At 41.4% G+C, this 16,358-nt stretch overlaps 1 protein-coding gene across 1 annotated transcript in view; it reads left to right on the top strand.

The window, feature by feature from the left end:
* The window catches only part of PKD1L3 (polycystin 1 like 3, transient receptor potential channel interacting), an 83,535-nt gene that overhangs the window by 3,290 nt on the left and 63,887 nt on the right, over nucleotides 1-16,358 (top strand). Inside the window, 1 exon segment of the mRNA XM_053447901.1 lies at nucleotides 281-400. Coding sequence (XP_053303876.1) covers nucleotides 281-400 — 120 coding nt within the window.

Genomic DNA, 16,358 nt, shown 5'->3' with positions numbered 1-16,358 from the left:
TATTATCGGTATGTAGTAAGTCACTCCTCACAATACCCCAGCAGCTCTTTCTGCCTGTGGGTCCTGTCCCCATGCTTTAATAAAATCACCTATTTGGCACCAAAGTTGTCTCAAGAATTATTTCTTGACTGTTGGCTCCCGGACCCCAACAATACATAGTACCAGGGAGAAATCCTAAAGTTTCACCTATTGGAAGCTAGTAAAATTTGGTTTTCATATTTAATTTTTAAAAAGGTTGACTTTGGAGTATGAGGGTCTGTGTCTGGTCCTCCTTCAACAGATGTCGTGGCCAGCAGGGTCACAAAGCCCACCAGATGCACTTACATGTCCAGAAACTCCAACTGGATCTCATCAACAGTGCACTTGGGCTCACTGGGGCATTCTTTCAGTTGCCAGGCTGGTAAGTGATGAAGCCACATGCGGCCAAAGGCATAATTTCTGGAAACCTACAGTATGTTGGTTAAGGAGTCTGTTCCATGAAAGGTATATGCAAAGTGACATCTGAGGACTGAAAGAAAAACTAAAGAAAAAGGCTGACAAGTCCAGCTTGACAAGAAATGGTTTATTAAGGGGGAACCAGCCAAGAGGAGAATGTTTAAGAATAGGTGTGTTTTCAGGGCACCTGAGTGGCTTCATTGGTTAAGCGTCCAACTCTTGATTTCAGCTCAGGTGGTGATCTCACAGTTCATGAGTTCAAGCCCAGTGTCAGGCCGCACACTGCTTGGGATTCTCTCTCTCTCCCTCTCTCTGTCCCTCCCTCACTTGTGCTCTCTTTCTTTCGTTCTCTCTCAAAAATAAATACATACTAAAAAAATAAAAAGGATGGGTTTGTGTCCTAGTCCTGTCTCAGGGGCAGATAAAGGACATTATGCCCTGAGGTTTACTTAAGGGTGTGGTTAAACAAAAAGAAGGTTGGAGTGCTCTAGAAGGTTTCATGTCACAGAGTCTGTGAGTGATAGTCCATAGGATGGATATAGGGATTTTGATGATACTGATTAGATATTGATTTTCATGATACTGATTACAGTAAGTAACTGTTCATCTGGAATGACTTTCACATGCAGCCTACTCTGGTAGGTAGAGTTGTGCCTGATGTTGCCTTCATGTCTTGACTTGGGTAGAGTGTGGGAGAAAGTGTATGAGTAAACTCCCTTTTCCTCAGGTACCCTGAATCCATTCAGTGCTTGGGCTTCGGAAGGAAGACGAGAAAAGCTAAAGGAGGAAAATAGAGTATGGTGTAGGAAGATGTGAGGGTGAAGGGTGAGGAGGCTGTTGTCTATAAGTGTTTCTCAGGAGTAGGCCATGAAAATTGTGTGTGTGAATGTGAGTGTGTGGTTTTTCTTTGAATCAGCATTTTTCACGGTGTTACATACAGCATTCAGTCTTAACTCTGTGAATTCTTGGAGACCTTACTATGCCTCCGAATCTGAATAAAAATTTTATTCCACTTTAAAAAATGCAAATACATTCTTACTAAAATATGAAGCCTCTTTGGGTGCTTCATAAAACAATACATTGCAATGTTTATCTATTATGAGAAAAATAAAAGATCACCGTCCTCAAATACTGGGTATTGAAAGGACTCAGTATTTCAAGTTGATAAATTTTTGGTTTCCAGCCTCTCATTCTCCACCCTTTCAAGCTCCCTGCGATATGTTTGTCCGATTTTGCTGTGATAGCATGCTGTTGTTGGCAAGGGCAAGGTTGTGAGGCTGGTCTCTGCATAAATCAAGTGGTCCTGTGTTTCACTGTCACAGATGGGAGTGATTGTGAACTGTTCTCCATCTTCACAGCAGGCTGTTTGGCCCAGCCCATCTCCACGATAGGAAAAGCAACCCTTAATATAGCCTAAATGATGACAATTTTTCCGTCCATTTTTCACTCTCCAAGATTTGAGTTTTTAGACATTTTCACTTCCTCTTCATTTTGGAGTGAAATGCATTTCCTGATATTTATCACTCATGTACTTGCAAGATATTACTGTTGTGAAATAGAGAATGTTTGTACAGAGGATAATCTGGGGCAAAAAGAATTCTAGGGGTGGGGCGCCTGAATGGCTCAGTTAAGCATCAGTCTTGAGTTCAAGCCCCATGTTGGGTGCCACGCTGGGCATGAAGCCTACTAAATTAAAAAAAAAAAAAATTCTAGGGGCAACCTGGCTGAGTTGGTGGAGCATGAGACTCTTGATTTGGGGTTGTGAGTTCAAGCCCCATGTTGGGTGTAGAAATTACTTAAAGATAAAATGTTGAAAGAAAAATAACCAAAAAAAAATTTTTTTTTTAAAGAATTATATTCAGTTAACTAAGCCAGCACTGCAAATTCAGAGCCTGCTTTCCCATAATCATATTAAATAAGTCTCTGCAGTTAGGAGCTCAGGCTCTCATGTCAGACTTCTGAGTTCATGTCTTGATTCTGGAACTTTCCTGTTGTGGCACCTGGCAAGTCCTTCAAAGGATTGTTATGAGGATCAGTAAAATTATACAAGTAAAGTATTAGAATAGTGCCTGGCAGAATATTATAGTTCTTACTGCTAATATTGTGAAATTTCTGTTTTTTTATGCAAAGTGTGTTTTCTGCTTCTAGATGGCATCACATTCATGTCAAAGGTCATTGGAGATTCAATATTGCTAATTACTTTTATATATATATGTACATATATATACACACACATATATATATTAATGTTTGTTTATTTTTGAGAGAGAGAGAGAGACAGACAGACAGACCGTGAACGGGGGAAGGGCAGAGAGAGGGAGACACAGAATGTGAAGCAGGCTCCAGGCTCTGAGCTGTCAGCGCAGAGCCTGGTGTGGGGCTTGAACTCACAGACAGCGAAATCATGACCTGAGTTGAAGTCGGATATTTAACCAACTGAGCCACCCAGGCGCCCCAACCTTTATATATTTTTTTAAGTTTACTTATTTATTTTGAGAGAGAGCACGAGTGGGGGAGGGACAGAGAAAAAGGGAGAGAGAGATACAAAGCAGGCTCCCAGAGAATGCAGAGGCCAACGCAGGGCTCAAACTCAGAAAATGGCAAGATCATGATCTGAACCAAAATCAAGAGCAGGGGGTGCTTAACCTACTGAGCCACCCAGGTGCCCCTGCTAATTACCTTTAAAACTAAAGTATTGACACATGTAATTGCTTAGAAGTATTCAGAAGTCACTATTGTTGCATTAGTGTTTATACATTTTATTGTGAACTTAAGGAGTGTCTCTCCCAAAATAATATGTTGGTGGGAAAAGTATTTGTAAATTTGTTCCTTAACATTCAAAAAATAGAGAAATGCAAATTAAAACTGAGATACCATTTCCCACCTATCAGATGGGCATGCATCCACAAACTTAACAACATAATCTGTTAGCAACACTCTAGGAAAGTAGGTACTTTCGTACATTGCTAATGGAAATGCAATAAGATGGTTTCTAGGGAGAGGTATTTGGCAATCTCTAGCAAAATAGCATTGACATCTACCCCTTGACTGAGCCTTCCACCTGCTGGGAATCTATCCCAAAGTTACACTGGCAAAAATATAAAAAGGTACACACACGAGGCTATTCATTGTGGCTCTCTTTGTAATAGCAAAAAAATAGAAATAATCCATATACCCATCTAGGGGGGTCCTGGTTGTAAAAAGAAATGAGGCATATCTCTATGTACTGCAGTGGGGTTACTTCTGGTTTTTTTGTTGTTTTGTTTTTGTTTTTGTGGAAAAAACCCTGCAGAAAATGTGTAATGTATTGCTAACTTTAAGGAAGAGGGTAACATGAATATATATGTGTATATACCAACACACACATCTGTATAAACATAATGGAAAAGCAAACAGAAACTAATGAAAATGATTACTTATAAGGTAGAGACTACTTAAAAATTTAAAGAAAAAAAATTTTCAAAGGACCTGACATACATAAACATAAGGCAACTCCAGATAAGGCAAATCTCCTTCTTCAATGAGAAGATTTAAAGACAATTATTTTGGGGTAAACTTGACTATATCATATCTAAGGATATGGGTGAAACAGTCAAATGTCTCATTTATTAACTTAGTAACTTGTTCTTCAAAGGCATATTTATTTATTTTATAAAAATATTTCTGCACCTAACCTAGGGCTTGAACTCATGACCCTAAGATCCAGAGTCATATGCTCTTCCAGCTGAGCCAGCCAGGCGCCCCTCTACAAAGGGATATTTAAAATCAGATGTTATGTAATATAGTATATTAATTTAGGAGCACTGCTCTCTCAAAACTTGCATTTTATGACATAGCTTTATTGAAACTTTTCAAATGCGTCTTCAGCCTCAATGCTTTAATTACCATCAGGGTGATTTCGGTAAAGAGTTAAGTTTCCAAAGTACACCATCTTTACTTTCATCTAATGCCATCACAAAACTCACCAACTCACAAGTACCCATTTACAAAAGCAATTGGGGGTCCCTGGGTGGCTCAGTTGGTTAAGCATCTGACTTTGGTTCAGGTCATGGTCTCACAGTTTGTGAGTTCGAGCCCTGTGTTGTGCTCTGCACTGACAGTGTGGGGCCTGCTTGGTATTCTCTCTCCCTCCCCTGTTCACACTCTCTGTCTCTCTCAAAATAAATAAAAATTTAAAAAACTAAAAAAACAAAAAAACCCACACCAAACACCAAAAAACAAAATCATTTGGAAAAGCTGATTTTTACATTTGTTCTTTAGATAAATATTCATGTCTCTACAATGACAGTTTCTAAATTGCTCTTTTAAGGGATACTTAGAGGGCTTGTTGACAAAGACATCTAAAACTTGAAGTTGGGGGTCATATCCCTAAGACTAAACACTAGATGCACTTTGAGTTGTCTCTTTTCCAGCCTTTTGGTCAGGTGTTCTCTATATAATCATCCCAGACTGGTATTGACTGAGGTCATTTCAGGCTAATGCATCTTTCCCAAATAGTATTTATTTTCAAAATTAAAAAAATATGAGAGGGGCGCCTGGGTGGCGCAGTCAGTTAAGCATCCGACTTCAGCCAGGTCACGATCTCGCGGTCCGTGAGTTCGACCCCCACGTCAGGCTCTGGGCTGATGGCTCGGAGCCTGGAGCCTGCTTCCGATTCTGTGTCTCCCTCTCTCTCTGCCCCTCCCCCATTCATGCTCTGTCTCTCTCTGTCCCAAAAATAAATAAACGTTGAAAAAAAAAATTTTTAAAAAAAATATGAGAAAGAACACTTCCTTCATTTGAAAGACTCTGCAAAGACTTTATTTTTTTATTTTTAAATTTTTTTTTATATTTATTATTTTGAAAGAGAGCAAGATAGAGCACGAGCAGGGGAGGGCCAGAGAGGGAGATCCAGAATTCAAGGCAGGCTCCAGGCTGTGAGCTGTAAGCTCACAGGAACCGCAAGATCATGACCTGAGCTGAAGTCAGAGGCTTAACCAACTGAGCCACCCAGGTGCCCCTGCAAGGACTTTAAGAAGACTCTTTTTAGATGGAAAAATGTGGGAGAATACATTGTCCTTTATTTGGGCACATGTGAAAAAGAAGATGGCCAAAGGCCTATCAAGAAAATAAGTATATATAAAATTAGGGCAAAGATTGCAATAATAAGAGTAGACAATTTTCTCTTTTTCCCTTTGCCCCTCTCCCCTGCTCATGTTCTAATTAAAAAAATAAAAAATAAAAGAAGGGGGTCACCTGGGTGGCATAGTTGGTTGAACATCTGACTCTTGATTTTGGCTCAGGTCATGGTCCCAGGATCGTGGGCGTCAAGCCCCATACTGGGCTCTGTGCTGAGTATGGAGCCTGCTTAGGATTCTCTCTCCCTCTGCCCCCTCCTCCACTCATGCTCTAATAATAATTTTAAAAAGACATTTTAAAAAAGATGAGACAAAACACAAAGCAACAAATATTAATTGGGTACATGTTATGATGACATATTTCAGTATTAATTAATCTTGTATATCCTTTCAGGCACGAATTGATTTCACTACACATTACCTGAAGTCATTTTGTTTTTTGGTATTGCGACTTTTCCTCTTGTCTTCTTGGGTCTCCAGCCTAAACGAGAACTATTTCCATTTCTTTCATCTTGGTCTGAAAAGGCATCTATTTGGAAGCCAACGGAAAAGGTAATTTATAGTATATAGCTCTAGCTTTAAGTCTATAAAATAGTTGTTACTAGCACATATATGATAATCAAGACAACACAAAGATTTTATTTGTTTTTTAAGAACAATAACATAGGAATTCTCAAGGGGATCTTGTGCTCTGGAATAGTCACATCACCTTATACTATCCAATGTCCCAAAATGAGGTCCACCAAGTGGGTCAACACTAAGAAGATAGAATTAAGTTCACTTTATGAAATTACATTCTAGGGGCTCCTGGGTGGCTCAGTCAGTTAAGCGGCTTACTCTTGATTTCAGCTCATGTCATGATCTCCCAATTTGTGAGTTCAAGCCCTGCATTGGGCTACACACTGACAGTGCAGAGCCTGCTTGGGATTTTCTCTCTTTCGCTCTCTCTGACCTCCCCGCCTTCAAAATAAATAAACTGGAAAAAAAAGAATTACATTGTAAGCACAATATTCTCCTTGTGTTCTATAATTCCTATTGATAGAGAGATAGGAACTCAGTAGGTGAGCAATAATATTCTTGAATGTGCCTCATCGTGTACACTTGCTGTTTCTCACACACGCGGCCCAACACGGCTTGGCAAAACCACACAACCTCCCTGACTATATGTCAACTGAAATTCGGATCATGAGCCTGGCAATCACACTGAATCCTGGGGGTTATTTGTGCTTCTACTCCGAGAGGACTACTTCTCACTTCCTCCTCTACCTCCAATGACTAGGAAGTCCCTGATCCTCATTCTCAGGTCAGGTCATAACCTTGATTTCTGTTTCAAAAATAAAGTAGAAGCAATTAAGAATCCTCTCCACAGACTCCTGCCACCAAACGTGTCCATTGAGCAGCAAGCATCTGCACCCACAGATGATTGTCTTCTGTCCTGTTCCTACAAGTTCCCCGTACTACTACCCACAGTGAATCTAGCTGCACGCTGGCTCAGATCAAGGACACTGTGCTGGCTGCTGTTTTTTCTGTCTTAAGACAAAGCACCAATTCACACTGCCTCATGAACTACTGCCCCACTTCTTTCCTGATCTTGAGCAAAATTCCCCTAAAAATTGTCTAAACTTGCTACATCCAGTTCCTCTCTTGCTCTTTTTCCTTATTTTTAGGAAACAATTTTTTTTTCTAATTATGTAAAACATTGATAGAGTTTCAATGTCAAAATTATGAAACCAGGAAAAAACTAAATTCCATCTCTGTCCTTTCTACTCTATTCCTTCCCTCACCCAACATGGGCTCAAACTCACAACCCTGAGATCAAGAGTCACATGCTCTACCGACTGAGCCAGCCAGATGCCTCTCAGGGTCCTTTGAAATTTTTGTGTCACTTTTCTTTTTTACATGTGTTCCTATTAAATTTCATGTAAATGAGTCTAATTATTTGACTCTGAAAATATTTTTATAGTACAGTTTATCACATTTAAGTTTATTTTAATAATCTGTCATTTCTTATGTGCTTTCTGGTTCTAATGCTTCCTTGCTATTTTCTTCTGTCTGTTGGACTTTTGTTCTTCAGGACTCTCGTTTTAATTGTTTACCTTCAAGGAGTTGTTCTTTTTGCAAACACATTCCTTCACCTGTGTTTGCCTAATTGCTGGGGTCAGGAATGAAAGTCTCTTTAGAAGCCCCCTCATGTGGCTAAAGGAATATAGCACATGTTAGTTTTTCCTTCCCCACCCTCTATTCCTAGATTTTGTTAGTATAGTCTGTAGGTTTTATTCAGGTTGTTGTTACATTGGGTTTTTAAAATCTATATTAAGATTAAGAATATCTTTTTGGGGCTCCTGGATGGCTCAGTCGGTTAAGCATTTGACTTTAGCTCAGGTCATGATCTCACAGTTGGTGGATTCCAGCCCCATGTCTGCCCCTGCGCAGACAGCTCAGAGCCTGGATCCTGCTTCAGTTTCTGTGCCTCCCTGTCTCTGCCCCTCCCTGATTCACACTCTGTGTCTCTCTCTCTCAAAGAAAAATAATAATAATAATAAGATGTATATATATATATATATATATATATATATATTAAAAAAATTTTTTTAGGGGCGCCTGGGTGGCGCAGTCGGTTAAGCGTCCGACTTCAGCCAGGTCACGATCTCACGGTCCGTGAGTTCGAGCCCCGCGTCAGGCTCTGGGCTGATGGCACAGAGCCTGGAGCCTGTTTCCGATTCTGTGTCTCCCTCTCTCTCTGCCCCTCCTCCGTTCATGCTCTGTCTCTCTCTGTCCCAAAAATAAATAAACGTTGAAACAAAAAATTAAAAAAAAAAATTTTTTTTAAGAATATTTTTTTAAGTAGTCTCTACACCCAATGTGGGGCTGCAACTTACAACCACAAGATCAAGAGTCACATGCTCTAGCAACTGAGCCAGACAGACACCCCAAGAATACCTTTAAAAAAATTTTTTTAATGTTTATTTACTTTTGAGAGAGAGAGAGACAGAGCTTGAGTGAGGGAGGGGCACAGAGAGAGGGAGACACAGAATCTGAAGCAGGCTCCAGGCTCAGAGCTGTCCGCACAGAGTCCGACTCGGGCCTTGAACCCACAAACCACGAGATCACGACCTGAGCCAAAGTAAAACACTTAACCAACTAAGCCACCCAGGTGCCCCACCCCAAGAATACTTTTTAAAAACTTTTAGCAAAGCAAGGTTTCTAACAATTTAGAACTTATATCAATTTTAACTGGAGATGTTTATGTCCAATCATTTTATACCATAACTTTATCCATCTTGAAATCTTAATTTTGTATCATCTCTATTCTAGTTGTTTTCACAAGATCCACTGGTGGAGATATTTTGGGAACTCATGAATAGTCAAAAAGTCTTTTCTTGTCCCTTCCCAATAAGCCATATTTTAGCAGGGTTTACAAGTTAAAACAGGATCAGGTGCTCTAACAGAAGTCAAAATGGTAGCTTGAACAAAGTGGAAGTTGATTTCTCTCTTCACTTACATAACAGTGTAAGTAAGCAGTCCAGGGCTGATAAGATGGCACCACAGTTTATAGGGCCCAAGCTCTTTCTGCCTTGTTCTGCTGTCAACTTGTAATTGAATATCGTGGTCTATAAAAGCTGTGTTAGCTCCTGCCTCATGTTCACATTCTATCAAGTGGGAAGGGGAGAAGGGAAAGTGGGAAGCCTGATCATTTTCTTTAAGGGCACAGTCTAGAAATTGCACCAATTACTTCTTATATCCCATTGGCTGGAACCTGATCACATGGCCATACTGCTGCAAGCAAGGAAGGCTGGGAAATGTAGTCGTTAGTGGAGCTACTATGTTTCCCTGGAAGGAAGGCACGGTGGTGGAATAAGCAATAGTCTCTGCACTATAAGTAACATTTCCTTCCTCAGTCTTCCCCTCAAAACTCTGTACACATCATTCCCTTGTGTTTTGTCATTTAATGCTATAGTGGAAAAGACTACAGTTAGCCTTTTTTTTTTTTAAATAATAGGTAGCCTTTTTTCATCTTAGATTGTAAAATGTTTTAATCTGTGTAATACAGAAATTCTCTTAGCATGCATCTAGGTCACTTTTCACTGATTTTGTCTAGAATGTGATGTTCTATATACACATTGTTCTTGGCTTGTGAAAATTTTATTCTCTGCCACCTATTTGTCACTTCTGTTTCATTAGTTCTGATTTTGTCCTTAAGAAATACCAGTTATCGGGGCACCTGGGTGGCTCAGTTAGTTGAGCATCAGACCCTTGACTTAGGATCAGGTCATGATCCCAGGTTCATGGCATCAATCCCCTCATCAGGCTCCACACTGAGCATGGAGACTGCTTAAGATTCTCTCTCTCAGGGTGCCTGAGTGGCTCAGTCGGTTAAAGCATCCGACTTCCAACTCACAATTTGTGGGTTTGAGCCCCACAGTGCACTCTGTATTGACAGTGCAGAGCCTACTTGGGATTTTTTCTCTCCCTCTCTCTCTCCCGCCCCACCTCAAATAAATAAACTTAAAAAAAAAGATTCTGTCTCTTTCCCTCTGCCCCTCCCCTGCGTGCATGTGTACATACACACACTCTCTTTCTCATTATCTCAAAAACAAAAAAACAGTTATCCATGTGCTAAATTGCACGTTTCTGTCCTGCATATCTTTCCTGTCATTCTTTTAAATGAAAAGAATGGTTTTGTATGCTTTTCTCTGTTGCGTTCAGGGCGAACTCCTCACTTTTTTCCTCCGTCTCACTGTTTTGATTTTTCCAAGTCGGTTCTGTATTACCAGTGTGGATTTTAACTTTTCTGAAGCATTTTAGCTCTCTTGAAATCCTCCAGTATCATTTATTTCTCCTTTAATTTATCTCATTCTTGTGCATGTTAGCTTCACTTGGTTTATTTTTAAGACTTTCTGTTTATATTAAGGATGTTAACCAGCTTTGTGAAATATTTTTCTGGATTTTGCTGTTGATAATTTTCAGAGGTATATGTTCCTCTAAGTCCTCTGGATTCAATTCCCAGGGTCCAGAGTGATATTCATGGGCTTCTTTTTGTTGTTTTTTTTCCTCATCTTTTTTTTTTTTTAATGTTTATTTATTTTTGAGGTGGGGGGAGAGAGAGAGAGGAAGAGGGAACAGGGGAGGGGCAGAGAGAGGGGGACAGAGGATCTGAAGCAGGCTCTTTGGGGACTGCAACAAGTGTCTGATGTGGGGCTCAAACTCACAAATCACGAGACCATGACCTGAGCCGAAGTTAGTCACTCAACCGACTGAGCCACCTAGGTGCCCCAGTTTTTTCCTCATCTTTTAAGGCAAGGCCTGTCCAAGCACAGTGTTTGTCCATAGACCAAGAAACTGGATCACCCTTGGTTCAGCAGCTTGTTGACCCACCTAGTGGTCATAACCCCTTTCAGATCACCAGTTGAAGCACAGGATCAGTTGCTGGTTCCCCGTGAGCTGTTGAAGTAATGACCGTAATCCAAGGTGACATTTTTCTCAACCTTAAATACATTGCTTAGATTTTTACATCGTTCAATATTATTACACTCATTCTCCAGATGAGAAAGCTAGTAGGCTGTCATTTGTCTAAGGCTTCTTAGTTACAGTAAAAGGTAGACCAGGTCAAGAGCTCAGGTCTTTTGCCTCAGAATCCAGTTTCTAAATTTTTTTTAAAGTTTATTCATCTTGAGAGACAGCGAAAGGGGGGGTACAGAGAGAGAGGGAGAGTGAATCCCAAGTAGGCTTTGTGCTGTCACTGCAGAGCCTGATATGGGACTCAAACCCATAAACGGTGAGATCATGCCTGACCTGAGCTGAAACCAAGAGTCAGGTGCTTACCCGACTGAGCCACCAGGCACCCTCAGAATCCAGTTTCTTTCTTCTACTTTCCATCCTGCATTCCTTGGTAGAAAAACATGGCAGTTAACATCTCACAACTCTGTCCTCCCCCGGCAGTAGTGGCTACAATGATTCTGCTGCTAAATATACCAGTCCCATCAACAACAAAGGGAATGTTACAAAAAGAGATAGAGAGAGCAGGCTTGCTATAGCCAGATAAATTGTAATGGGTCTAGACACGCATGCCTTGAAAGAGATCAACTTAAGTTAATAGCAAATAGCTATGTCGGTTTTTTAATGTTAATTTATTTTTGATAAATAAATCCCTGTGCAAAAGCAGGGGGGGGGGGGGGGGGGGAGGGGGGGTAGAGACAGAGAATCCAGAGCAGGCTCCAGGCTGTCAGCACAGAGCCTGACGAGCTCAAACTCACAAGCCTTGAGATCATGACCTGAGCCAAAGTCTGAGCCTTAACCAAATGAACCACCCAAGCATTCCTCAAATAGCCATGTTAACACACTGATAGTGCCTTCAGATTACGGTTTTCTTGCTGGAAAATGTGGAAAGGGAATGAAAGCGATAATGGTGATCTGGTGAAATGTTGTAAATGATCATTTTCTAGAAAAATCAGACTACAGCCATACCACCCTCAACATGGCCAATCTCATCTAAAAGTACCATAAGGAAAGAAAGAATGAAAGGGAGGGAAGGAGGGAGGAAAGATCAGAAAAATGCTCTGATTTATTAATAGAGAGAGCTCCTCCTTTTGCTAAAATTATGAATCATATATTTCTGCAGTAATATTTGTGTACTGGCAACTTCACAATTGCTCTGATTTAATGTTTTTATACAGAGAGCCTTTGGAGAAGAAGCAGAGATGAGACATTAGTGATTTGTGATGCTTCAGCTCTAGAATCCCAGCTTGTCTGCAGAATTATCAACAGTGGGAAATGATCAGTTTGGTCTTCATATAAAATGATTTATACTGTTGTTCACCAAGAATGAAACATCCTTAGGTAAAATAGAAAGAGATACTTCTGTCCTACACTTTTACTTGGACTCGACCTGCTTTCTTCTTTCTGAGGCAGCTGCTCACCCAGCAATGGCATGTCCCCACACTGCTGGTGCTAATCTTGTAAGTGCCTCCCTTGACAGTAGACACCTGGGGTTATCAATCTCTGTCTTTCCTGGTCCGTCCTGCCAGAATACTACTCGGTCTCCCCGAGTTCTCTGGATGTAGTTTTCTGATAAGGAAAGTACTTACGTGCAGGAAGGAACCAGGTTTAATGGGTGCTTTACCAACAACATTTTTAAAGCCTACCTCTGGCTTTCATGTTGTTATAATTATCATTTGTTGGCTGGTTGTTTATTCCCTGCTTCATTCCAAAAAGGACTTGTGACATCTTACAAAAGGATATTGCAATGTCATAAAATTCAGATTTCTTTTTAAAAAGGAAAAAAATTGGGGCGCCTGGGTGGCGCAGTCGGTTAAGCGTCCGACTTCAGCCAGGTCACGATCTCGTGCTCCGTGAGTTCGAGCCCCGCGTCAGGCTCTGGGCTGATGGCTCAGAGCCTGGAGCCTGTTTCCGATTCTGTGTCTCCCTCTCTCTCTGCCCCTCCCCCGTTCATGCTCTGTCTCTCTCTGTCCCAAAAATAAATTTTAAAATGTTGAAAAAAAAAAAATAAAAAGGAAAAAAATTTGAAAGGGAAATAAAAGTAGAAACTCTGCATAATCTATAAAAGTTCACATTCCAGAAACTTCTTCGCCTTCTTGCCTCTGTGTCCTATATAGAAACCTTTCAGTGGATGTCTAAATATAGATTTACTTTTGTTTGACCCACTGCCAAAAATAAGCTTTTCTAGCAGTATAAAAGAGAACAGGGATGAAGTAAAAATCCCTTAAGTCAACATTTTCTTTTTTTTTTTTTTTTATGTTTATTTATTTTTGAGAGACAGAGAGCACATGCACAAGTTGGAGAGTGGCTGAGAGAGAGGAAGACACAAAATCTGAAGCAGGATCCAGGCTGTCAGCACAGAGCCTGACGCGGGGCTTGAACCCACGAAACATGAGATCATGACCTGAGCCAAAGTCGGACACTTAACCAACTGAGCCACCCACGTGCCCCTTAAGTCAGTATTTTCCAAGCGGTGTTCTGCAGCACAGCAACCAACGTTGCCTAAAACGTTTCCATAAGGAAAGAAAACAAATGTTGCTGCCTGCAGGACTTCTCAGGGCCTTCCATATGGCCAAACCTAACCACTTCTGACCAGCTTCACCATTATCTCGCTGTAGTCTAAGCCTCCATCATCTCCCGGCTGCACTTTGCATCCACCTCCTGCTCATATCTCTGCTTCTACCCTCGGCCCTTTCCTGTCCGTGCTCAACACAGCAGTCACAGGAGTGAGGCTTTATGACCCAAGTCATGCTACTGTTCCTCAAAGCCCCCGCTGTCTTGGAAACACTGCCTTCATTTTCATTTGGTAAAATTGGCTTCAGCCTTTTCCTTTACGTACCTTTCAGTCCAAGACCCTGTGCCATTCCATCAGCCCCTTTCCTTCACTACCCAGAGTCATGAGGCATGTCCTGTCTGTCACCTCGGTGCCTAGCAGCCGGCCTGCATCTGAAACACAGGCTGGGAAAGCTCCGGTGGAGATGACCTCAAGCCCCATAGTAGACTCCCTCCCGAGGTCTTTACTTCTCACCAATAAACATAGTTTCAGGGGGCACCTGGGTGGCTCAGTCAGTTAAGCATCCGACTTCGGCTCAGGTCACGATCTGACGGTCCGTGAGTTTGAGCCCCGCATAGGGCTCTGGGCTGATGGCTCGGAGCTTGGAGCCTGCTTCTGATTCTGTGTCTCCCTCTCTCTCTCTGCCCCTCCCCGTTCATGCTCTGTCTCTCTGTCTCAAAAATAAATAAACGTTAAAAAAAAAAATTAAAAAAAAAAACATCGTTTCATGAGGCATCTGATCAGGTAAATACGGAAAACTGAGGTCACCCTGGGTACCTTTGTGGCACTGTAAAAGCATTCCTATTCTATTTTGTGATGTTGCAGGAACAGCCATGTGAGGAACGGACCTAGTTCACCCCTTACATCTGAGCAGAACTCTACCTAAGAGAGTAGAGAACTCTACCTTATGCTGATGCATAAGCACGTGTCCCGCTCAAAAGCAAGCACTAAACAAGTCCACAGTGGGTTTTATACCCACTTCAGTATTTAATGTCTTATTTTTATTCAATACGATTATTTTTGGTACTTCAGATGGGGGGATGCTTTGTCCACCTGCCACAATTTTCCAGCCATGGCACACCCTTCTGGACTGTTATTCCTGCTCCCCACCTCAGTGCTCCTTTTCTTTTAGTTCCCTTTTTCCCCACAAACTTAAAAAAAAAAAAAAAAGACAAAGCCACTTTGATAATGTTGAGTGAAGAAAATCATCCTTCTTCTCTCTCTCTCTTTTTTGTTTTTTTTAAACACAAGCCCTACTTACATGCAACCTAACATTTCCTTGCTAAAAGGTAATCCTGGGGGCGCCTGGGTGGCGCAGTCGGTTAAGCGTCCGACTTCAGCCAGGTCACGATCTCGCGGTCCGTGAGTTCGAGCCCTGCGTCGGGCTCTGGGCTGATGGCTCAGAGCCTGGAGCCTGCTTCCGATTCTGTGTCTCCCTCTCTCTCTGCCCCTCCCCCGTTCATGCTCTGTCTCTCTCTGTCCCAAAAATAAATAAAAAACGTTGGAAAAAAAAAAAATTTATAAAAAAAAAAAAAGGTAATCCTGTTTATGCTGGATCTGCTTTCAGTGGCAATTGAAACTACACATTCACTATTGTTGCAGTTAGCATTGTGCTCTCCTGGCAGAAAAACTGATCTACAGTGGCTTCAACAGAGAGGGTTTTGTTTTCCTTAGATAAAGAGAAGTCTGAAGTATAGCATACCCAAAAGGGTGTACAGATAAATTATTGGAAATATTCAGAGAATACCAGATCAATAGACAAAAGCTGATTGTACTTCTACACATCAGCAGTAGTTAGAAAATAAGATTAAAAAAAAAAAAAAAGATAGAATAGCAAGTACCTAAGAGGAAATGTAACGAAAGATGGGCAAAACTTATATGGGGACAATTGTAAAGCTTTATTAAGAGCTAATGAAGAAAGGTGAAATGAATGGTGAGATCCGCCATGACTCAGCCCAGGTTCACACTGCTCTAAAACATCAGATAAGGCGCCCTTGGTGTCCTTCCTGGCTGCAAGTAGAATGGCATTCGATAAGACCTTGACCTTCATTGGAAAACGTGAAGTTGCATGGCACCTGGGTCTCACTCGTACCTTTATTCCTGCTCATTTACACCTTGGTCCCAAAGTATAATACCAAAACTGGGTGGTCCTCAATTCTAAGATCATTCTGTAACTGCTCCAACCCCCTATAAACCCTACGAATTAGGAATACCCCTATTCACTTGCATGGCCCACAAGGGCCAGATCATAACTGACTTTAACCGCTCTGACTCCTGAGCCTAGCAGCACCCAATAGGCCCTTAATTATGACTTATTGAGGGGTGCTTGGGTGGCTCAGTCAGTTAAATGGCAGACTTTGGCTTAGTTCATGAATGATCTCATGGTTCATGAGTTCAAGCCCCATGTTGGGCTCTGTGCTGACAGCTCGGAGCCTGGATCCTGCTTTGGATTCTGTGTCTCCCTCTCTCTCTGCCCTTCCCCTGCTCATGCTCTCTCTCTCTAAACTAAACATTTTTTTTTAAAAAGACTTAACTGAATACATGACTGAATTAAGCTGCAATGGGCTGTTCTCTAGAAATTGCGTCAAGTAGTTGGTGTAAACAGATCATCTCAGTCAGGACTTCCAGTTCAAAAGCAGTGGCCTCTTAAAAGTTTTAAAACCATGTCCAGAGTTCTGGGTTTGTTTTCTCAGAATTTCTGCCTCCCACCTCCTGCCATGTGGAATTTCAAGTACCTGTGCTTCCCTCTTGAACAT

This window comes from Prionailurus viverrinus, chromosome E2 (genome assembly GCF_022837055.1).
Source record: "Prionailurus viverrinus isolate Anna chromosome E2, UM_Priviv_1.0, whole genome shotgun sequence".
In the NCBI taxonomy this organism is placed as follows: Eukaryota; Metazoa; Chordata; class Mammalia; order Carnivora; family Felidae; genus Prionailurus; species Prionailurus viverrinus.
This window is presented reverse-complemented; position numbering and strand designations above follow the sequence as displayed.